Below are 22,091 nucleotides of genomic sequence, written 5' to 3'. Positions count from 1 at the left end.
TAGAGTAGAATAGAACAGAATAGAACAGTGTAGAGTAGAATAGAACAGAATAGAACAGTGTAGAATAGAACAGTGTAGAGTAGAATAGAACAGTGTAGAGTAGAATATAACAGTGTAGAATAGAACAGTGTAGAGTAGAATAGAACAGAATAGAACAGTGTAGAATAGAACAGTGTAGAGTAGAATAGAACAGTGTAGAATAGAACAGAACAGTGTAGAGTAGAATAGAACAGAATAGAACAGTGTAGAGTAGAATAGAACAGAATAGAACAGTATAGAATAGAACAGTGTAGTAGAATAGAACAGAATAGAACAGTGTAGAACACAACAGAATAGAACAGAACAGTGTGGAGTAGAACACAACAGAATAGAACAGTATAGAATAGAATAGAACAGTGTAGAGTAGAACACAACAGAATAGAACAGTATAGAAAAGAACAGTGTAGAGTAGAACACAACAGAATAGAACAGTATAGTATAGAATAGAACAGTGTAGAGCAGAATAGAACAGTGTAGAGCAGAATAGAACCGTATAGAATAGAACAGTGTAGAGTAGAATAGAACAGTGTAGAGTAGAATAGAACAGTGTAGAGTAGAAAGGAGTAGAAAATAAAGTACTTTATTATAAGCAAACATAGTTACACAATTTGAACACGTATAGAATTAAAATGCTCTTACCATCCGTATGTCTCATCCAAACCAGCCCTAAAGAAGACGCATGTCGTGTGTTTAACAGACGAGCAATTACAAGCAAATTGTGTCGATTCCATGTGTACATATTAATGACTATGTCGTGTAAATATATATACTCAATATTCCACTTTTCAAATGTCTGTCTGTTGTATTGCAAATATATGTATGTAATTTTATAGTTTATATTTATTGGACATGAAATGCGGTTTGTGTATTTCTTAGAAGATGTTTTTGTTTTATCTGAAAGTTGTAAAAGACTTATTTCTGTGTTCCTACTGTGCCAGACGTGTCCTCAGTAGGTCCAGTCTCTCCTCTCTCAGAGAACCTCCACACATCTCTCCTACTCCGGGGACTAATAGGTCTACTGCTGCTGCCTGGGGAGGTACACACACACAGGTACACACACACAGGTACACACACAGAGGTACACACAGGTACACACAGGTACACACAGGTACACACAGGTACACACACACACACACACACACACACACACACACACACACACACACACACACACACACACACACACACACACACACACACACACACACACACACACACACACACACACACACACACACACACACACACACACACACACAACTGGGTGACTAAAGGACTGTCATCTTTTCCACTAAACCGTAAGGAGATGACTGTGCAAATGCAAGTGTGAAAGAAAGAACATTTAAAATTACAGATGACACTGGTTCAACTGACATGACCCGGAACCGGTTCAACTGACATGACCCGGAACCGGTTCAACTGACATGACCAGTTCTACTGACATGACCCGGAACCGGTTCAACTGACATGATTGGTTCAACTGACATGACCAGTTCTACTGACATGACCCGGAACCGGTTCAACTGACATGACCGGTTCAACTGACATGACCCGAACCGGTTCAACTGACATGACCCGGAACCGGTCCAACTGACATGACCGAACCGGTTCAACTGACACGACCGGAACCGGTTCAACTGACATGACCGGAACCGGTTCAACTGACATGACCGGTTCAACTGACATGACCGGGAACCGTTCAACTGACATGACCGGGAACCGGTTCAACTGACATGACCGGGAACCGTTCAACTGACATGACCGGGAACCGTTCAACTGACATGACCGGAACCGGTTCAACTGACATGACCCGGAACCGGTTCAACTGACATGACCGGAACCGGTTCAACTGACATGACCGGAACCGGTTCAACTGACATGACCGGTTCAACTGACAAGACCCGGAACCGGTTCAACTGACATGACCCGGGAACCGGTTCAACTGACATGACCGGTTCAACTGACATGACTGGTTCTACTGACATGACCGGAACCGGTTCAACTGACATGACCGGTTCAACTGACATGACCCGGAACCGGTTCAACTGACATGACCCGGAAACGGTTCAACTGACATGACCCGGAACCGGTTCAACTGACATGACCGGTTCAACTGACATGACACGGAACCGGTTCAACTGACATGACCGGTTCAACTGACATGACCGGAACCGGTTCAACTGACATGACACGGAACCGGTTCATCTGACATGACCAGAACCGGTTCAACTGACATGACACGGAACCGGTTCATCTGACATGACCAGAACCGGTTCAACTGACATGGCCGGAACCGGTTCAACTGACATGACCGAACCGGTTCAACTGACATGACCCGGAACCGGTTCAACTGACATGACCCGGAACCGGTTCAACTGACATGACCCGGAACCGGTTCAACTGACATGACCCGGAACCGGTTCAACTGACATGACCCGGAACCGGTTCAACTGACAGGACCCGGAACCGGTTCAACTGACATGACCGGTTCAACTGACAGGACCGGAACCGGTTCATCTGACATGACCCGGAACCGGTTCAACTGACATGACCCGGAACCGGTTCAACTGACATGACCCGGAACCGGTTCAACTGACATGACCCGGAACCGGTTCAACTGACATGACCCGGAACCGGTTCAACTGACATGACCGGAACCGGTTCATCTGACATGACCGAACCGGTTCTACTGACATGAACGGAACCGGTTCAACTGACATGACCCGGAACCGGTTCAACTGACATGACCGGAACCGGTTCATCTGACATGACCGGAACCGGTTCTACTGACATGAACGGAACCGGTTCAACTGACATGACCGGAACCGGTTCAACTGACATGACCCGGAACCGGTTCAACTGACATGACCGGAACCGGTTCAACTGACATGACCCGGAACTGGTTCAACTGACATGACCGGTTCAACTGACATGACCGGTTCAACTGACATGACCGGAACCGGTTCAACTGACATGACCGGAACCGGTTCAACTGACATGACCCGGAACCGGTTCAACTGACATGACCGGAACCGGTTCAACTGACATGACCGGAACCGGTTCAACTGACATGACCGGAACCGGTTCAACTGACATGACCCGGAACCGGTTCAACTGACATGACCAGTTCTACTGACATGACCGGAACCGGTTCAACTGACATGACAGGTTCTACTGACATGACCGGAACCGGTTCAACTGACATGACCCGGAACTGGTTCAACTGACATGACTGGTTCTACTGACATGACCGAACCGGTTCAACTGACATGACCCGGAACTGGTTCAACTGACATGACCGGTTCAACTGACATGACCGGAACCGGTTCAACTGACATGACTGGTTCTACTGACATGACCGGAACCGGTTCAACTGACATGACCCGGAACTGGTTCAACTGACATGACCGGAACCGGTTCAACTGACATGACCGGAACCGGTTCAACTGACATGACCGGAACCGGTTCAACTGACATGACCGGAACCGGTTCAACTGACATGACACGGAACCGGTTCAACTGACATGACCGGTTCAACTGACATGACACGGAACCGGTTCATCTGACATGACCGGTTCAACTGACATGACACGGAACCGGTTCATCTGACATGACCAGAACCGGTTCAACTGACATGACTGGAACCGGTTCAACTGACATGACCGGAACCGGTTCAACTGACATGACCGGTTCAACTGACATGACCGGAACCGGTTCAACTGACATGACCGGTTCAACTGACATGACCGGTACCGGTTCAACTGACATGACCCGGAACCGGTTCAACTGTCATGACCCGGGAACCAGTTCAACTGTCATGACCCGGGAACCGGTTCAACTGACATGACCGGAACCGGTTCAACTGACATGACCCGGGAACCAGTTCAACTGTCATGACCCGGAACCGGTTCAACTGTCATGACCGGTTCAACTGACATGACCCGGGAACCGGTTCAACTGACATGACCGGAACCGGTTCAACTGACATGACCGGTTCAACTGACAAGACCCGGAACCGGTTCAACTGTCATGACCCGGGAACCGGTTCAACTGACATGACCGGTTCAACTGACACCGAACCGGTTCAACTGACATGACCCGGAACCGGTTCAACTGTCATGACCGGTTCAACTGACATGACCCGGAACCGGTTCAACTGTCATGACCCGTTCTACTGACATGACCCGGAACCGGTTCAACTGTCATGACCGGTTCAACTGACATGACCCGGAACCGGTTCAACTGACATGACCCGGAACCGGTTCAACTGACATGACCCGGAACCGGTTCAACTGACATGACCCGGAACCGGTTCAACTGACATGACCCGGGAACCGGTTCAACTGACATGACCGGAACCGGTTCAACTGACATGACCGGTTCAACTGACATGACCTGGAACCGGTTCAACTGTCATGACCGGTTCAACTGACATGACCCGGGAACCGGTTCAACTGACATGACCGGAACCGGTTCAACTGACATGACCGGTTCAACTGACAAGACCCGGAACCGGTTCAACTGTCATGACCCGGGAACCGGTTCAACTGTCATGACCGGTTCAACTGACATGACCCGGAACCGGTTCAACTGTCATGACCGGTTCAACTGACATGACCCGGAACCGGTTCAACTGTCATGACCGGTTCAACTGACATGACCCGGAACCGGTTCAACTGTCATGACCCGTTCTACTGACATGACCCGGAACCGGTTCAACTGTCATGACCGGTTCAACTGACATGACCCGGAACCGGTTCAACTTCAACTGACATGACCCGGAACCGGTTCAACTGTCATGACCGGTTCAACTGACATGACCCGGAACCGGTTCAACTGACATGACCCGGAACCGGTTCAACTGACATGACCGGTTCAACTGACATGACCGGAACCGGTTCAACTGACCATACAACTTTGATAGGTGAAACAATGTTTTAACTATGGAGTGGAGTTAGTTTTATTTAACCAGGTGACTCATTAACAACACATTCTCTATTATAATAACAACCTGATGTGTTGTTCAGAACTAGACCGATCTCCATGTGCTACATGACCTTACAGTGTGTAGAGGCTGGTCCTGGTTGTCTCGTGTGTAGAAGGGCTTCAGGTCATAGGGATAATCTGTGACGAAGAGAGGAACATCGCCACAATGTTTCACCAGGTACTTCTCATGCTCTGTCTGCAAGTCAGAGCCCCACTGATAAAGGGGGGGAGGGAGGAAAGGAGGAGAGAGGGAGGGAGGGAGGAGAGAGGGAGACAAAAGGGGGAAGAGAATCAGTAAAGAGGGAGGGAGGGAGGGAGGGAGGGAGGGAGGGAGGGAGGGAGGGAGGGAGGGAGGGAGGGAGGGAGGGAGGGAGGGAGAGAGAGGGAGGGAGGGAGAGAGGGAGGGAGGGAGGGAGGGAGGGAGGGAGGGAGGGAGGGAGGGAGGGAGGGAGGGAGGGAGGGAGGGAGGGAGGGAGAGAAAAGGGGGAAGAGAATCAGAAAAAGAGGGAGGGAGAGGAAGGTAGGGAGGGAGGGAGGGAGGGAGGGAGGGAGGGAGGGAGGGAGGGAGGGAGGGAGGGAGGGAGGGAGGGAGGGAGGAGAGACAAAAGGGGAAGAGAATCAGAAAAAGAGGGAGGGAGGAAAGGAGGAGAGAGGGAGGGAGGGAGGGAGGGAGAGAGGGAGGGAGGGAGGGAGACAAAAGGGGAAGAGAATCAGAAAAAGAGGGAGGGAGAGGAAGGTAGGGAGGGAGGGAGAGAGGTGGGGTAGAGTGAGAAGGGGAGAGAGGGAAGGAGTAAGAGGCAGAAAGAGAATGAGAGATTAAAGGTTTGACCCCACACATGCCTGAACATGTAGAATCTCAGGTGTGAAAATAGAATCAGGTTGACACCGTACAGAATACACAGGGTACAACATTCTAGAAAATAGCTCTACTGACCATCTGTTATTAAGAGGCTACAGCTATCTCCTTCTGAAAGAGGCTACAGTTATCTCCTTCTGAAAGAGGCTACAGTTATCTTCTTCTGACAGAGGCTACAGCTATCTTCTTCTGACAGAGGCTACATCTATCTCCTTCTGACAGAGGCTACAGTTATCTCCTTCTGAAAGAGGCTACAGCTATCTCCTTCTGACAGAGGCTACAGCTATCTCCTTCTGAAAGAGGCTACAGCTATCTCCTTCTGAAAGAGGCTACAGCTATCTCCTTCTGACAGAGGCTACAGCTATCTCCTTCTGAAAGAGGCTACAGCTATCTCCTTCTGAAAGAGGCTACAGCTATCTCCTTCTGACAGAGGCTACCGCTATCTCCTTCTGAAAGAGGCTACAGCTATCTCCTTCTGAAAGAGGCTACAGCTATCTCCTTCTGACAGAGGCTACAGCCATCTCCTTCTGAAAGAGGCTACAGCTATCTCCTTCTGAATGAGGCTACAGTTATCTCCTTCTGAAAGAGGCTACAGTTATCTCCTTCTGACAGAAGCTACAGCTATCTCCTTCTGAAAGAGGCTACAGCTATCTCCTTCTGACAGAGGCTACAGCTATCTCCTAAAAGAGGCTACAGCTATCTCCTTCTGAAAGAGGCTACAGTTATCTCCTTCTGACAGAGGCTACAGCTATCTCCTTCTGAAAGAGGCTACAGCTATCTCCTTCTGACGGAGGCTACAGCTATCTCCTTCTGACAGAGGCTACAGCTATCTCCTTCTGACAGAGGCTACAGCTATCTCCTTCTGACAGAGGCTACAGCTATCTCCTTCTGACAGAGGCTACAGTTATCTCCTTCTGAAAGAGGCTACAGCTATCTCCTTCTGAAAGAGGCTACAGTTATCTCCTTCAAACAGATGCTACAGCTATCTCCTTCTGACAGAGGCTACAGCTATCTCCTTCTGACAGAGGCTACAGCTATCTCCTTCTGACAGAGGCTACAGCTATCTCCTTCTGACAGAGGCTAGTTATCTCCTTCTGACAGAGGCTATAGCTATCTCCTTCTGAAAGAGGCTACAGCTATCTCCCTCTGAAAGAAGCTACACTTTAATCATTCTGAAAGAGGCTGCATCATTCTCCTGAAAGAGGCTACAGTTATCTCCTTCTGAAAGAGGCTACAGTTATCTCCTTCTGAAAGAGGCTACAGTTATCTCCTTCAAACAGAGGCTACAGCTATCTCCTTCTGACAGAGGCTACAGCTATCTCCTTCTGACAGAGGCTACAGCTATCTCCTTCTGACAGAGGCTACAGCTATCTCCTTCTGACAGAGGCTACAGCCATCTCCTTCTGAAAGAGGCTACAGCTATCTCCTTCTGAATGAGGCTACAGTTAAATCCTTCTGACAGAGGCTACAGCTATCTCCTTCTGACAGAGAATACAGCCATCTCCTTCTGACAGAGGCTACAGTTATCTCCTTCTGAAAGAGGCTACAGTTATCTCCTTCTGACAGAGGCTACAGCTATCTCCTTCTGAAAGAGGCTACAGTTATCTCCTTCTGACAGAGGCTACAGCTATCTCCTTCTGAAAGAGGCTACAGTTATCTCCTTCTGAAAGAGGCTACAGTTATCTCCTTCTGACAGAAGCTACAGCTATCTCCTTCTGAAAGAGGCTACAGCTATCTCCTTCTGACAGAGGCTATAGCTATCTCCTTCTGAAAGAGGCTACAGCTATCTCCCTCTGAAAGAAGCTACAGTTATCTCCCTCTGAAAGAGGCTACACTTTAATCATTCTGAAAGAGGCTGCATCATTCTCCTGAAAGAGGCTACAGTTATCTCCCTCTGAAAGAGGCTACAGTTATCTCCCTCTGAAAGAGGCCACAGTTATCTCCCTCTGAAAGAGGCTACAGCTATCTCCTTCTGAAAGAGGCTACAGCTATCTCCCTCTGAAAGAGGCTACAGCTATCTCCCTCTGAAAGAAGCTACAGTTATCTCCCTCTGAAAGAGGCTACAGTTATCTCCCTCTGAAAGAGGCTAGAGCTATCTCCTTCTGAAAGAGGCTACAGCTATCTCCTTCTGAAAGAGGCTACAGCTATCTCCTTCTGAAAGAGGCTACATCATTCTCCTGAAAGAGGCTAGTTATCTCCCTCTGAAAGAGGCTACAGTTATCTCCCTCTGAAAGAGGATAGAGCTGTACTCTACTTACATCTGTTTTGAAAGCAAATGTCTTGGAGCTGCTGTTGAGGATGTTTATGGCTTCTGTGTAGGTTATCCTGAAGCAAAGAGATATACCAACAACAGTACTAATGATCATTATGTAATCACTGCATATTAATGATCCTTGTGTAATCGTTAAATATCAATGATCAACATGTTATCGTAAAATAAATTGCTAATTAATTACTTAAAAATCATACAATGTGATTTCCTGGATTTTTGTTTTAGATTCCGTCTCTCACAGTTGAAGTGTACCTATGATAGAAATTACAGACCTCTACATGCTTTGTAAGTAGGAAAACCTGCAAAATCGGCAGTGTATCAAATACTTGTTCTCCCCACTGTATCAGTACATACGATATCAACCCAGAGTATATCAACCCAGAGTATATCAACCCAGAGTATATCATCCCAGAGTATAAACCCAGAGTATAAACCCAGAGTATATCAACCCAGAGTATATCAACCCAGAGTATATCATCCCAGAGTATAAACCCAGAGTATAAACCCAGAGTATATCAACCCAGAGTATATCATCCCAGAGTATAAACCCAGAGTATATCAACCCAGAGTATATCAACCCAGAGTATATCATCCCAGAGTATAAACCCAGAGTATAAACCCAGAGTATATCAACCCAGAGTATATCAACCCAGAGTATATCATCCCAGAGTATAAACCCAGAGTATATCAACCCAGGGTATATCAACCCAGAGTATATCATCCCAGAGTATATCAACCCAGAGCATATCATCGCAGAGTATAAACCCAGAGTATATCAACCCAGAGTATATCATCCCAGAGTATATCAACCCAGAGTATATCAACCCAGAGTATATCAACCCAGAGTATATTAACCTAGAGTATATTAACCTAGAGTATATCAACCCAGAGTATATTAATCTAGAGTATATCATCCTAGAGTATATCAACCCAGAGTATATTAACCTAGAGTATATCATCCTAGAGTATATCAACCCAGAGTATATTAACCTAGAGTATATCATCCTAGAGTATATCAACCTAGAGCATATTAACCTAGAGTATATCAACCTAGAGTATATTAACCCAGAGTATATAATCCCAGAGTATATCGGACTGCTTTTTCTCTATCGCTTCACTGGATTCCTACCGCAAGCTCTGGACCATTACACCGGATCATCGCAGCTAGCTAGCTGCAACCGAGTGGCTACTGCTGGCTAACGCCTCTGTTCCAAAGCTAGCATCAGTTAGCATTGAGCTTGCCTCGAGCTAGGCTCATCTCCCGGCTACCCGAAGAGGTCTATCAGCTAATTCTTGGGCTACAATACCTCTTTTGCCTGGACCCTTTATTGCCGACACGGAGCCCCATCATGACTGGTCTGCCGACGTAATCGTCCGAGGTGGTTTCAACAGGCTCTTCCGTTGCGACGTCCCTGGAGGATCATCTGCCAGCTAGCTGTCTGAATCCCTGTGTCTCCAGCTCGCCTAGCATAGTAGCGACTACCGAACGTCTCCCTGACTTACCTAGTGCTGCTATGATCACTCGGCTACACATGCCTCTCCCTTATGCCAATATTTTTTTAAAATTTATTTTACCTTTATTTAAAAAGGCAAGTCAGTAAAAATTAAGAACAAATTCTTATTTTCAATGACGGCCTAGGAACAGTGGGTCAGGGGCAGAACGACAGTTCGTTGCTAGTCCAACGCTATAACCACTAGGCTACCTGCCGCCCCCCAAGACTTCGGCGATGTCATTTACAAAATAGCCGCCAACACTCTACTAAGCAAATTGGATGCAGTCTATCACAGAGCCATGCGTTTTGTCACCAAAGCCCCATATACTACCCACCACTGAGACCTGTATGCTCTAGTCGGCTGGCTCTCGCTACATATTCGTCTCCAAACCCACTGGCTCCAGGTCATCTATAAGTCTTTGCTAGGTAAATCCCCGCCTTATCTCTGCTCACTGATCACCATAGCAACACCCACCCGTAGCACGCGCTCCAGCAGGTATATCTCACTGGTCATCCCCAAAGTCAACACCTCCTTTGGACGCCTTTCCTTCCAGTTCCCTGCTGCCAATGACTGGAACGAATTGCAATAATCACTGAAGCTGGAGACTTATATCTCCCTCACTAACTTAAAGCATCAGCTGTCAGAGCAGCTTACCGATCACTGTACCTGTAAATAGCCCACTTGTAAATAGCCCATCTGTAAATAGCCCATCTGTAAATAGCCCACTTGTAAATAGCCCATCTGTAAATAGCCCATCTGTAAATAGCCCATCTGTAAATAGCCCACTTGTACTTGTAAATAGCCCATCTGTAAATAGCTCATATTGTTTTTTTTTTGTTTATTTGCTCTTCTGCAACCCAGTATCCCATCTGTCTACTTGCACATCGTCATCTGCAAATCTATTCACTCCAGTGTTAATGCTAAATTGTAATTATTTCACCTCTATGGCCTATTTATTGCCTTACCTCCCTAATCTTACTTCATTTTGCACACACTGTATATACATTTTTCTATTGTATGTTTGTTTGTATGTGTAACTCTGTGTTGTTGTTTGTGTCACACTGCTTTGCTTTATCTTGGCCAGGTAAATAGCCCAGTTATAAATGAGAACTTGGTTAAATAAAAATACACACTAAATATCTGTAGGTCAAATGGGGGAGAGGCGTCTGTGCCGCGAGGTGTTGCTTGATCTGTTTCTTTTAAACCAGGTTTGCTGTTTATTTGAGCAATATGAGATGGAAGGAAGAAGAAGGGAGTTCCATGCAGTCATGGCTCTGTGTAATACTGTATGTTTCCCTGGGGACTGTGATTGAATTTGTTCTGGACCTGGGGACTGTGAAAAGACCCCTGGTGGCATGTCTGGTGGGGTAAGTGTGTTCTGGACCTGGGGACTGTGAAAAGACCCCTGGTGGCATGTCTGGTGGGGTAAGTGTGTTCTGGACCTGGGGACTGTGAAAAGACCCCTGGTGGCATGTCTGGTGGGGTAAGTGTGTTCTGGACCTGGGGACTGTGAAAAGACCCCTGGTGGCATGTCTGGTGGGGTAAGTGTGTGTTTCAGTGCTGTGTGTAAGTTGACTATGCAAACAATTAGGAATTTTTAACACATTAATGTTTCTTATAAAAAAGAGGTACTGATGCAGTCAGTCTCTCCTCAACTCTTAGCCAAGAGAGACTGAGACATGCATAGTATTTATATAAGCCTTCTGATTACCATGAAGAGCAAGACGTGCCGCTCTGTTCTGGACCAGCTGCAGCTTAACTAGGTCTTTCTTTGCAGCACTGGACCACATGCCTGGACGATAATCACGTTTAGACAACACTAGAGCCTGCAGAACTTGCTTTTTGGAGTGTGGTGTCAAAAAAGCAGAGCATCTTTTTGTTACAGACAGATCTCTCCCCATCTTTACAACCATTGAATCTATATGTTTTGACTAGAACAGTTTCCAATCTAAGGTAACACCAAGTCATTTAGTCTCCTCAACTTGTTCAACAGCCACACCATTCATTATCAGATTCAGCTGGGGTCTAGAACTTAGGGAATGATTTGTACCAAATACAATGCTCTTAGTTTTAGAGATGTTCAGGACCAGTTTATTACTGGCCACCCATTCCAAAACAGACTGCAACTCTAAGGGTTTCAGTGACTTCATTAGCTGTGGTTGCTGATGTGTATCTGCTTGAGTCATCAGCATATGTGGACACACAGGCTTTGTTTAATGCCAGTGGCAGGTCATTGGTAAAAATAGAAAAGAGTAGAGGGCCTAGAGAGCTGCCCTGTGGTACACCACACTTTACATGTTTGACATTAGAGAAGCTTCCATTAAAGAAAACCCTTTGAGTTGTATTAGATAGATAGCTCTGAATCCACAATATGGCAGAGGTTGAAAAGCCACAACACAAGTTCTCAACAACAGGTTAAGGTCAATAATATCAAAGGCTGCACTGAAATCTAACCGTATTGCTCCCACGATCTTATTTTTATCAATTTCTTTCAACCAATCATCAGTGATTTGTGTCAGTGCAGTACACGTTGAATGCCCTTCTCTATAAGCATGCTGCAAGTCTGTAGAACAAAGTTCTACAGTATTAGTAAACATGTGATCAATACATGTGAATGATGTTGTTTCTGTAGTGTTTGTAAACACCCTGGTAGGTTGATTAATAACCTGAACCAGATTACAGACACTGGTTACAGTGAGAAGCTTCCTCTTGAGTGGGTTGATTAATAACCTGAACCAGATTACAGACACTGGTTACAGTGAGAAGCTTCCTGTTGAGTGGGTTGATTAATAACCTGAACCAGATTACAGACACTGGTTACAGTGAGAAGCTTCCTGAAAGTAGGTTGATTAATAACCTGAACCAGATTACAGACGCTGGTTACAGTGAGAAGCTTCCTGTTGAGTGGGTTGATTAATAACCTGAACCAGATTACAGACACTGGTTACAGTGAGAAGCTTCCTCTTGAGTGGGTTGATTAATAACCTGAACCAGATTACAGACACTGGTTACAGTGAGAAGCTTCCTGTTGAGTAGGTTGATTAATAACCTGAACCAGATTACAGACACTGGTTACAGTGAGAAGCTTCCTGTTGAGTAGGTTGATTAATAACCTGAACCAGGTTACAGGCACTGGTTACAATGAGAAGCTTCCTGTTGAGTAGGTTGATTAATAACCTGAACCAGATTACAGACGCTGGTTACAGTGAGAAGCTTCCTCTTGAGTGGGTTGATTAACAACCTGAACCAGATTACAGACACTGGTTACAGTGAGAAGCTTCCTGTTGAGTGGGTTGATTAATAACCTGAACCAGATTACAGACACTGGTTACAGTGAGAAAGAAGCTTCCTCTTGAGTGGGTTGATTAATAACCTGAACCAGATTACAGACACTGGTTACAGTGAGAAGCTTCCTGTTGAGTGGGTTGATTAATAACCTGAACCAGATTACAGACACTGGTTACAGTGAGAAGCTTCCTGTTGAGTAGGTTGATTAATAACCTGAACCAGATTACAGACACTGGTTACAGTGAGAAGCTTCCTGTTGAGTAGGTTGATTAATAACCTGAACCAGATTACAGGCACTGGTTACAATGAGAAGCTTCCTGTTGAGTAGGTTGATTAATAACCTGAACCAGATTATAGGCACTGGTTACAATGAGAAGCTTCCTGTTGAGTGGGGTTGATTAACAACCTGAACCAGATTACAGACGCTGGTTACAGTGAGAAGCTTCCTCTTGAGTGGGTTGATTAACAACCTGAACCAGATTACAGACACTGGTTACAGTGAGAAGCTTCCTGTTGAGTGGGTTGATTAACAACCTGAACCAGATTACAGACACTGGTTACAGTGAGAAAGAAGCTTCCTCTTGAGGGGACAGCTTGATGAAAACCAGTCAGCATTCCACTGTTAGTCTACACCTGCTGTTTACCAAGGACCCATCAGTCAGCATTTCACTGTTAGTCTACACCTGTTGTTTACCAAGGACCCATCAGTCAGCATTTCACTGTTAGTCTACACCTGTTGTTTACCAAGGACCCTTCAGTCAGCATTTCACTGTTAGTCTACACCTGTTGTTTACCAACCCATTTCAGCATTTCACTGTTAGTCTACACCTGTTGTTTACCAAGGACCCATCAGTCAGCATTTCACTGTTAGTCTTTCACACCTGTTGTTTACCCATCAGTCAGCATTTCACTGTTAGTCTACACCTGTTGTTTACCAAGGACCCATCAGTCAGCATTTCACTGTTAGTCTACACCTGTTGTTTACCAAGGACCCATCAGTCAGCATTTCACTGTTAGTCTACACCTGTTGTCTACCAAGGACCCATCAGTCAGCATTTCACTACACCTGTTGTTTACCAAGGACCCATCAGTCAGCATTTCACTGTTAGTCTACACCTGTTGTTTACCAAGGACCCATCAGTCAGCATTTCACTAGTCTACACCTGTTGTTTACCAAGGACTACACCTGTTGTTTATTCAGTCAGCATTTCACTGTTAGTCTACACCAGTTGTTTACCAAGCATTTCACTGTTAGTCTACACCTGTTGTTTACCAAGGATTTCACCCTAGTCTAGTCAGCATTTCACTGTTAGTCTACACCTGTTGTTTACCAAGGACCCTTCAGTCAGCATTTCACTGTTGGTCTACACCTGTTGTTTACCAAGGACCCATCAGTCAGCATTTCACTGTTAGTCTACACCTGTTGTTTACCAAGGACCCATCAGTCAGCATTTCACTGTTAGTCTACACCTGTTGTTTACCAAGGACCCATCAGTCAGCATTTCACTGTTAGTCTACACCTGTTGTTTACCAAGCATGTGACATTTGATTTGATTTAGATTGGTAGAGGTGAGACATGACCCATAAGGCATCCTATTCCCTATACAGTGCACTACTACCCTATGGGTCCTGGTCAAAATATGTGCACTATGTAGGGAATAGGGAGACATTTGGGACACATTAAAGCTGGCATAATCATGACACACACTTACACATTAAACCTCTTCTTCATCATTAGATCCACACAGTCCTTGGGAGAAATAGAGGAAACAGAATGATCTCTAGTTTAGGTCAATAGGGTGTGTGGGGGGGGGGGGTTCAAGGTTCATTCAATATGTTCAGAGAATATGCATGGTATTGCGTTTTAGATATTTTCTGGTGTCTCACCCTGTATCCAGGTGACACATGTTTGTGATATAAAGCCACATCTTCAGGACACTGAGATAGGAGATGTTCTGTTGTAGACCTGAACAAGTCTTCCATCACCTGAAGAGGGAAGGACACATGTCATTTAGTCAGGTCTAGAAGGAGTTAATGTCATTTAGTCAGGTCTAGAAGGAGTTAATGTCATTTAGTCAGGTCTAGAAGGAGTTAATGTCATTTAGTCAGGTCTAGAAGGAGTTAATGTCATTTAGTCAGGTCTAGAAGGAGTTAATGTCATTTAGTCAGGTCTAGAAGGAGTTAATGTCATTTAGTCAGGTCTAGAAGGAGTTAATGTCATTTAGTCAGGTCTAGAAGGAGTTAATGTCATTTAGTCAGGTCTAGAAGGAGTTCATGTCATTTAGTCAGATCTAGAAGGAGTTAATGTCATTTAGTCAGGTCTAGAAGGAGTTAATGCAGAGTCATTTAGTCAGGTCTAGGAGTTCATGTCATTTAGTCAGGTCGAGAAGGAGTTAATGTCATTTAGTCAGGTCTAGAAGGAGTTCATGTCATTTAGTCAGGTCGAGAAGGAGTTAATGTCATTTAGTCAGGTCTAGAAGGAGTTAATGTCATTTAGTCAGGTCTAGAAGGAGTTAATGCAGAGTCATTTAGTCAGGTCTAGAAGGAGTTCATGTCATTTAGTCAGGTCGAGAAGGAGTTAATGTCATTTAGTCAGGTCTAGAAGGAGTTAATGCAGAGTCATTTAGTCAGGTCTAGAAGGAGTTAATGTCATTTAGTCAGGTCTAGAAGGAGTTAATGTCATTTAGTCAGGTCTAGAAGGAGTTAATGTCATTTAGTCAGGTCTAAAAGGAGTTAATGTCATTTAGGCAGGTCTAAAAGGAGTTAATGTCATTTAGTCAGGTCTAGAAGGAGTTAATGCAGAGTCATTTAGTCAGGTCTAAAAGGAGTTAATGTCATTTAGTCAGGTCTAGAAGGAGTTAATGCAGAGTCATTTATTCAGGTCTAGAAGGAGTTAATGTCATTTAGTCAGGTCTAGAAGGAGTTAATGTCATTTAGTCAGGTCTAGAAGGAGTTAATGCAGAGTCATTTAGTCAGGTCTAGAAGGAGTTAATGCAGAGTAATTTAGTCAGGTCTAGAAGGAGTTCATGCAGAGTCATTTAGTCAGGTCTAGAAGGAGTTAATGTCATTTAGTCAGGTCTAGAAGGAGTTAATGCAGAGTAATTTAGTCAGGTCTAGAAGGAGTTCATGCAGAGTCATTTAGTCAGGTCTAGAAGGAGTTAATGTCATTTAGTCAGGTCTAGAAGGAGTTAATGCAGAGTCATTTAGTCAGGTCTAAAAGGAGTTAATGTCATTTAGTCAGGTCTAGAAGGAGTTAATGCAGAGTCATTTAGTCAGGTCTAAAAGGAGTTAATGTCATTTAGTCAGGTCTAGAAGGAGTTAATGCAGAGTCATTTAGTCAGGTCTAGAAGGAGTTAATGTCATTTAGTCAGGTCTAGAAGGAGTTAATGTCATTTAGTCAGGTCTAGAAGGAGTTAATGTCATTTAGTCAGGTCTAGAAGGAGTTAATGTCATTTAGTCAGGTCTAGAAGGAGTTAATGTCATTTAGTCAGGTCTAGAAGGAGTTAATGCAGAGTCATTTAGTCAGGTCTAGAAGGAGTTAATGTCATTTAGTCAGGTCTAGAAGGAGTTAATGCAGTCATTTAGTCAGGTCTAGAAGGAGTTAATGCAGTCATTTAGTCAGGTCGAGAAGGAGTTAATGCAGAGTCATTTAGTCAGGTCTAGAAGAAGACCGGGTAATGCTGATGAATTTAGTCAATTGGGACTAGGACACAAGTTAATGCAGAGTCATTTAGTCAATCAGGTCTAGAAGAAGACCATATATCAACAATGGATCAAACTGATGGGAACCCCCAGCCGTATCAAACCTCTCCTCTGGAACCCCAGCCGTATCAAACCTCTCCTCTGGAACCCCAGCCGTATCAAACCTCTCCTCTGGAACCCCAGCCGTATCAAACCTCTCCTCTGGAACCCCAGCCGTATCAAACCTCTCCTCTGGAACCCCAGCCGTATCAAACCTCTCCTCTGGAACCCCAGCCGTATCAAACCTCTCCTCTGGAACCCCAGCCGTATCAAACCTCTCCTCTGGAACCCCAGCCAAACCTCTCCTCTGGAACCCCAGCCGTATCAAACCTCTCCTCTGGAACCCCAGCCAAACCTCTCCTCTGGAACCCCAGCTCAAACCTCTCCTCTGGAACCCCAGCCGTATCAAACCTCTCCTCTGGAACCCCAGCCGTATCAAACCTCTCCTCTGGAACCCCAGCTGTTCAAACCTCTCCTCTGGAACCCCAGCCGTATCAAACCTCTCCTCTGGAACCCCAGCCGTATCAAACCTCTCCTCTGGAACCCCAGCCGTATCAAACCTCTCCTCTGGAACCCCAGCCGTATCAAATCTCTCCTCTGGAACCCCAGCCGTATCAAACCTCTCCTCTGGAACCCCAGCCGTATCAAATCTCTCCTCTGGAACCCCAGCCGTATCAAACCTCTCCTCTGGAACCCCAGCCGTATCAAACCTCTCCTCTGGAAACCCAGCTGTGAGTGAGGAGAGGTTTGGAACAGCTGGGGGTTCCCGAGGAGAGATTTGGAACAGCTGGGGGTTCCAGAGGAGAGGTTTGGAACAGCTGGGGGTTCCAGAGGAGAGGTTTGGAACAGCTGGGGGTTCCAGAGGAGAGGTTTGGAACAGCTGGGGGTTCCAGAGGAGAGGTTTGGAACAGCTGGGGGTTCCAGAGGAGAGGTTTGGAACAGCTGGGGGTTCCAGAGGAGAGGTTTGGAACAGCTGGGGGTTCCAGAGGAGAGATTTGGAACAGCTGGGGGTTCCCGAGGAGAGGTTTGGAACATCTGGGGGTTCCAGAGGAGTTGTTTGAAAACCACTACTCTAGTGACTGTGTGAAGGAGATCTCTGCCTCCACCATGTACTGTAGAGTTTTACAAGTTAGAAAACGTTTTATATAAGGGGACTTATATTCCATACCTTCATTAGATCCTGGAGTGACTGTGTGAAGGAGATCTCTGCCTCCACCATGTAGAACTCAGCCAGGTGACGTCTGCTCTGAGAGTTCTCTGCTCGGAACGTTGGTCCAAAAGTGTACACTCCAGGAAACGCCCTGGAAGAGACGTAGAACACACAAAGTATAAATACTGCATTCGTACAATACTCTCTCTGGATCTTATGAATGAGTGAGTGAGTGAGTGAGTGAGTGAGTGAGTGAGTGAGTGAGTGAGTGAGTGAGTGAGTGAGTGGGTGAGTGAGTGAGTGAGTGGGTGGGTGGGTGAGCGACCAAAAGACTGACTGAATGAAAGCATGGTACTGAGTTCCAGCATCTCCTCACCCAGCCATGACCTCCAGATGCAGCTGCCCAGAGACAGTCAGGTACGCTGGGACAGAGAAGAAGTGTTGGGGCCCTTCCTCATCCTGGTTCTTCACCTGACCTGCAGGCTGAGGGAAGATGGAAGACACATGAATCCTTCTCTTTACAATAACAACCAGATGTTCAAACAAAATTATTATGCGGAGGCTTTATTTACTGCACCATTTTGTTGTCGGACAGATCAGAATTGTAATTCTCACCTCAACCTGGAAGAGCTCTCCTGCTCCTTCACAGTCATTAGAGGTGAGGACTGGGGTGTGGACCTGAATAAAGCCCTTCTCCTGCAACAACACAGACATTATCATCCAGACTGGGGTGTGGACCTGAATAAAGCCCTTCTCCTGCAACAACACAGACATTATCATCCAGACTGGGGTGTGGACCTGAATACAGCCCTTCTCCTGCAACAACAACAACAACACAGACATTATCATTCAGACTGGGGTGTGGACCTGAATACAGCCCTTCTCCTGCAACAACACAGACATTATCATCCAGACTGGGGTGTGGACCTGAATAAAGCCCTTCTCCTGCAACAACACAGACATTATCATCCAGACTGGGGTGTGGACCTGAATACAGCCCTTCTCCTGCAACAACAACAACAACAACAGACATTATCATCCAGACTGGGGTGTGGACCTGAATAAAGCCCTTCTCCTGCAACAACAACAACAACACTGACATTATCACCCAGACTGGGGTGTGGACCTGAATACAGCCCTTCTCCTGCAACAACAACAGACATTATCACCCAACAACAACACTGACATTATCACCCAACAACAACACTGACATTATCACCCAACAACAACACAGACATTATCATCCAGACTGGGGTGTGGACCTGAATAAAGCCCTTCTCCTGCAACAACACAGACATTATCATCCAGACTGGGGTGTGGACCTGAATAAAGCCCTTCTCCTGCAACAACACAGACATTATCATCCAGACTGGGGTGTGGACCTGAATACAGCCCTTCTCCTGCAACAACAACAACAACACAGACATTATCATCCAGACTGGGGTGTGGACCTGAATACAGCCCTTCTCCTGCAACAACAACACAGACATTATCATCCAGACTGGGGTGTGGACCTGAATAAAGCCCTTCTCCTGCAACAACACAGACATTATCATCCAGACTGGGGTGTGGACCTGAATACAGCCCTTCTCCTGCAACAACACAGACATTATCATCCAGACTGGGGTGTGGACCTGAATACAGCCCTTCTCCTACAACAACACAGACATTATCATCCAGACTGGGGTGTGGACCTGAATACAGCCCTTCTCCTGCAACAACACAGACATTATCATCCAGACTGGGGTGTGGACCTGAATAAAGCCCTTCTCCTGCAACAACACAGACATTATCATCCAGACTGGGGTGTGGACCTGAATAAAGCCCTTCTCCTGCAACAACACAGACATTATCATCCAGACTGGGGTGTGGACCTGAATAAAGCCCTTCTCCTGCAACAACACAGACATTATCATCCAGACTGGGGTGTGGACCTGAATACAGCCCTTCTCCTGCAACAACAACAACACAGACATTATCACCCAGACTGGGGTGTGGACCTGAATACAGCCCTTCTCCTGCAACAACAACAACAACAGACATTATCATCCAGACTGGGGTGTGGACCTGAATAAAGCCCTTCTCCTGCAACAATGACATTTCACACTATTGGGTCATCTTGGATATTTTATTTTCACATTGTACTTTCCCGACATGGTTCCAGCACCAACGGTGGATGAGAAGACCAGACCAGACCGGCCCGGCAAAGCCTGGCTTGGGACAGTAGTGTGAAAAGGATATGAGTTGGTATAACAATGATATTCTATGCAAAGCCAACTGACATTTAATCCTGAGGTGCTGACCTGTTCACCGGACGTGCTACCTGTCCCAGACCTGCTGTTTTCAACTCTCTAGAGATAGCAGGAGTGGTAGAGATACTCTGAATGATCGGCTATGAAAAGCCAACTGATATTTACTCCTGAGGTGCTGACTTGCTGCACCCTCAACAACTACTGTGATTATTATTACTATTTGACCCTGCTGGTCATTTATGAACATTTGAACATCTTGGTCATGTTCTGTTATAATCTCCACCCAGCACAGCCAGAAGAGGACTGGCCACCGCTCATAGCCTGGTTCCTCTCTAGGTTTATAATCTCCACCCAGCACAGCCAGAAGAGGACTGGCCACCCCTCATAGCCTGGTTCCTCTCTAGGTTTATAATCTCCACCCAGCACAGCCAGAAGAGGACTGGCCACCCCTCATAGCCTGGTTCCTCTCTAGGTTTATAATCTCCACCCAGCACAGCCAGAAGAGGACTGGCCACCCCTCATAGCCTGGTTCCTCTCTAGGTTTATAATCTCCACCCAGCACAGCCAGAAGAGGACTGGCCACCCCTCATAGCCTGGTTCCTCTCTAGGTTTATAATCTCCACCCAGCACAGCCAGAAGAGGACTGGCCACCGCTCATAGCCTGGTTCCTCTCTAGGTTTATAATCTCCACCCGGCACAGCCAGAAGAGGACTGGCCACCCCTCATAGCCTGGTTCCTCTCTAGGTTTATAATCTCCACCCAGCACAGCCAGAAGAGGACTGGCCACCCCACATAGCCTGGTTCCTCTCTAGGTTTCTAGAGTTTTTCCTAGCCACCGTGCTTCTACACCTGCATTGCTTGCTGTTTGGGGTTTTAGAAGGGCTTTATAATACATTTGATTGATTGATATTCTAGTCTACTGGTCTAACATTGGTCTCATCTCACCTTGAAATATTGCTGTATAGCAGTGGTGGCTTCGCTGCGTATTCTCAGCAGAGAACTGAAGGCGTTGGTTTTACACCTCAAGTGAGGAAACTGACGGATGTATTCCAGACCATGTTTCTCCTTGATCTTAAAGGGGAAGTCCTGAAACAACAGAGCATGAGAAAGGTTATATATTTACATTCTCCAACCACATCTATCTGGTTATATATTTACATTCTCCAACCACATCTATCTGGTTATATATTTACATTCTCCAACCACATCTATCTGGTTATATATTTACATTCTCCAACCACATCTATCTGGTTATATATTTACAGGTTATATTTTACATAACCACATCTATTTACATTCTCCAACCACATCTATCTGGTTATATATTTACCACAGGTTACATTCTCCAACCACATCAATCAGGTTATATATTTACATTCTCCAACCACATCTATCAGGTTATATATTTACATTCTCCAACCACATCTATCTGGTTATATATTTACCATTCATTCTCCAACCACATCAATCAGGTTATATATTTACATTCTCCAACCACATCTATCAGGTTATATATTTACATTCTCCAACCACATCTATCTGGTTATATATTTACATTCTCCAACCACATCTATCTGGTTATATATTTACCACAGGGTTACATTCTCCAACCACATCAATCAGGTTATATATTTACATTCTCCAACCACATCTATCAGGTTATATATTTACATTCTCCAACCACATCTATCTGGTTATATTTTACATTCTCCAACCACATCTATCTGGTTATATATTTACCACAGGGTTACATTCTCCAACCACATCAATCAGGTTATATATTTACATTCTCCAACCACATCTATCAGGTTATATATTTACATTCTCAACCACATCTATCTGGTTATATATTTACCACAGGGTTACATTCTCCAACCACATCAATCAGGTTATATATTTACATTCTCCAACCACATCTATCAGGTTATATATTTACATTCTCCAACCACATCTATCTGGTTATATATTTACATTCTCCAACCACATCTATCTGGTTATATATTTACCACAGGG

At 45.5% G+C, this 22,091-nt stretch overlaps 1 protein-coding gene across 3 annotated transcripts in view; it reads right to left on the bottom strand.

Moving 5' to 3' along the window:
* Nucleotides 1–528: 528 nt before the first annotated feature.
* The window catches only part of nars2 (asparaginyl-tRNA synthetase 2, mitochondrial), a 45,623-nt gene continuing 24,060 nt past the window's right edge, over nucleotides 529–22,091 (bottom strand). For 2 of the 3 annotated variants that reach the window (XM_052468718.1, XM_052468716.1), the window contains exons 4-13: nucleotides 21,024–21,164; nucleotides 18,442–18,582; nucleotides 18,203–18,309; nucleotides 17,845–17,977; nucleotides 14,823–14,921; nucleotides 14,648–14,685; nucleotides 8,140–8,206; nucleotides 5,102–5,239; nucleotides 970–1,067; nucleotides 529–705 (exon numbers count right to left, since the gene is read on the bottom strand). In XM_052468718.1, the coding sequence (XP_052324678.1) occupies nucleotides 675–705; nucleotides 970–1,067; nucleotides 5,102–5,239; nucleotides 8,140–8,206; nucleotides 14,648–14,685; nucleotides 14,823–14,921; nucleotides 17,845–17,977; nucleotides 18,203–18,309; nucleotides 18,442–18,546 (816 nt within the window). In that variant the 5' untranslated portion in view covers nucleotides 18,547–18,582; nucleotides 21,024–21,164 and the 3' untranslated portion in view covers nucleotides 529–674. The remainder of the gene's footprint in view (nucleotides 706–969; nucleotides 1,068–5,101; nucleotides 5,240–8,139; nucleotides 8,207–14,647; nucleotides 14,686–14,822; nucleotides 14,922–17,844; nucleotides 17,978–18,202; nucleotides 18,310–18,441; nucleotides 18,583–21,023; nucleotides 21,165–22,091) is intronic. The other variant, XM_052468717.1, reaches the window with a different exon arrangement.

The sequence above is a fragment of the Oncorhynchus keta genome, chromosome 18, assembly GCF_023373465.1.
Source record: "Oncorhynchus keta strain PuntledgeMale-10-30-2019 chromosome 18, Oket_V2, whole genome shotgun sequence".
NCBI lineage: Eukaryota > Metazoa > Chordata > Actinopteri > Salmoniformes > Salmonidae > Oncorhynchus > Oncorhynchus keta.
Note: the sequence above shows the minus strand (reverse complement) of the source record. Positions and strands in the feature narration are given on the sequence as shown.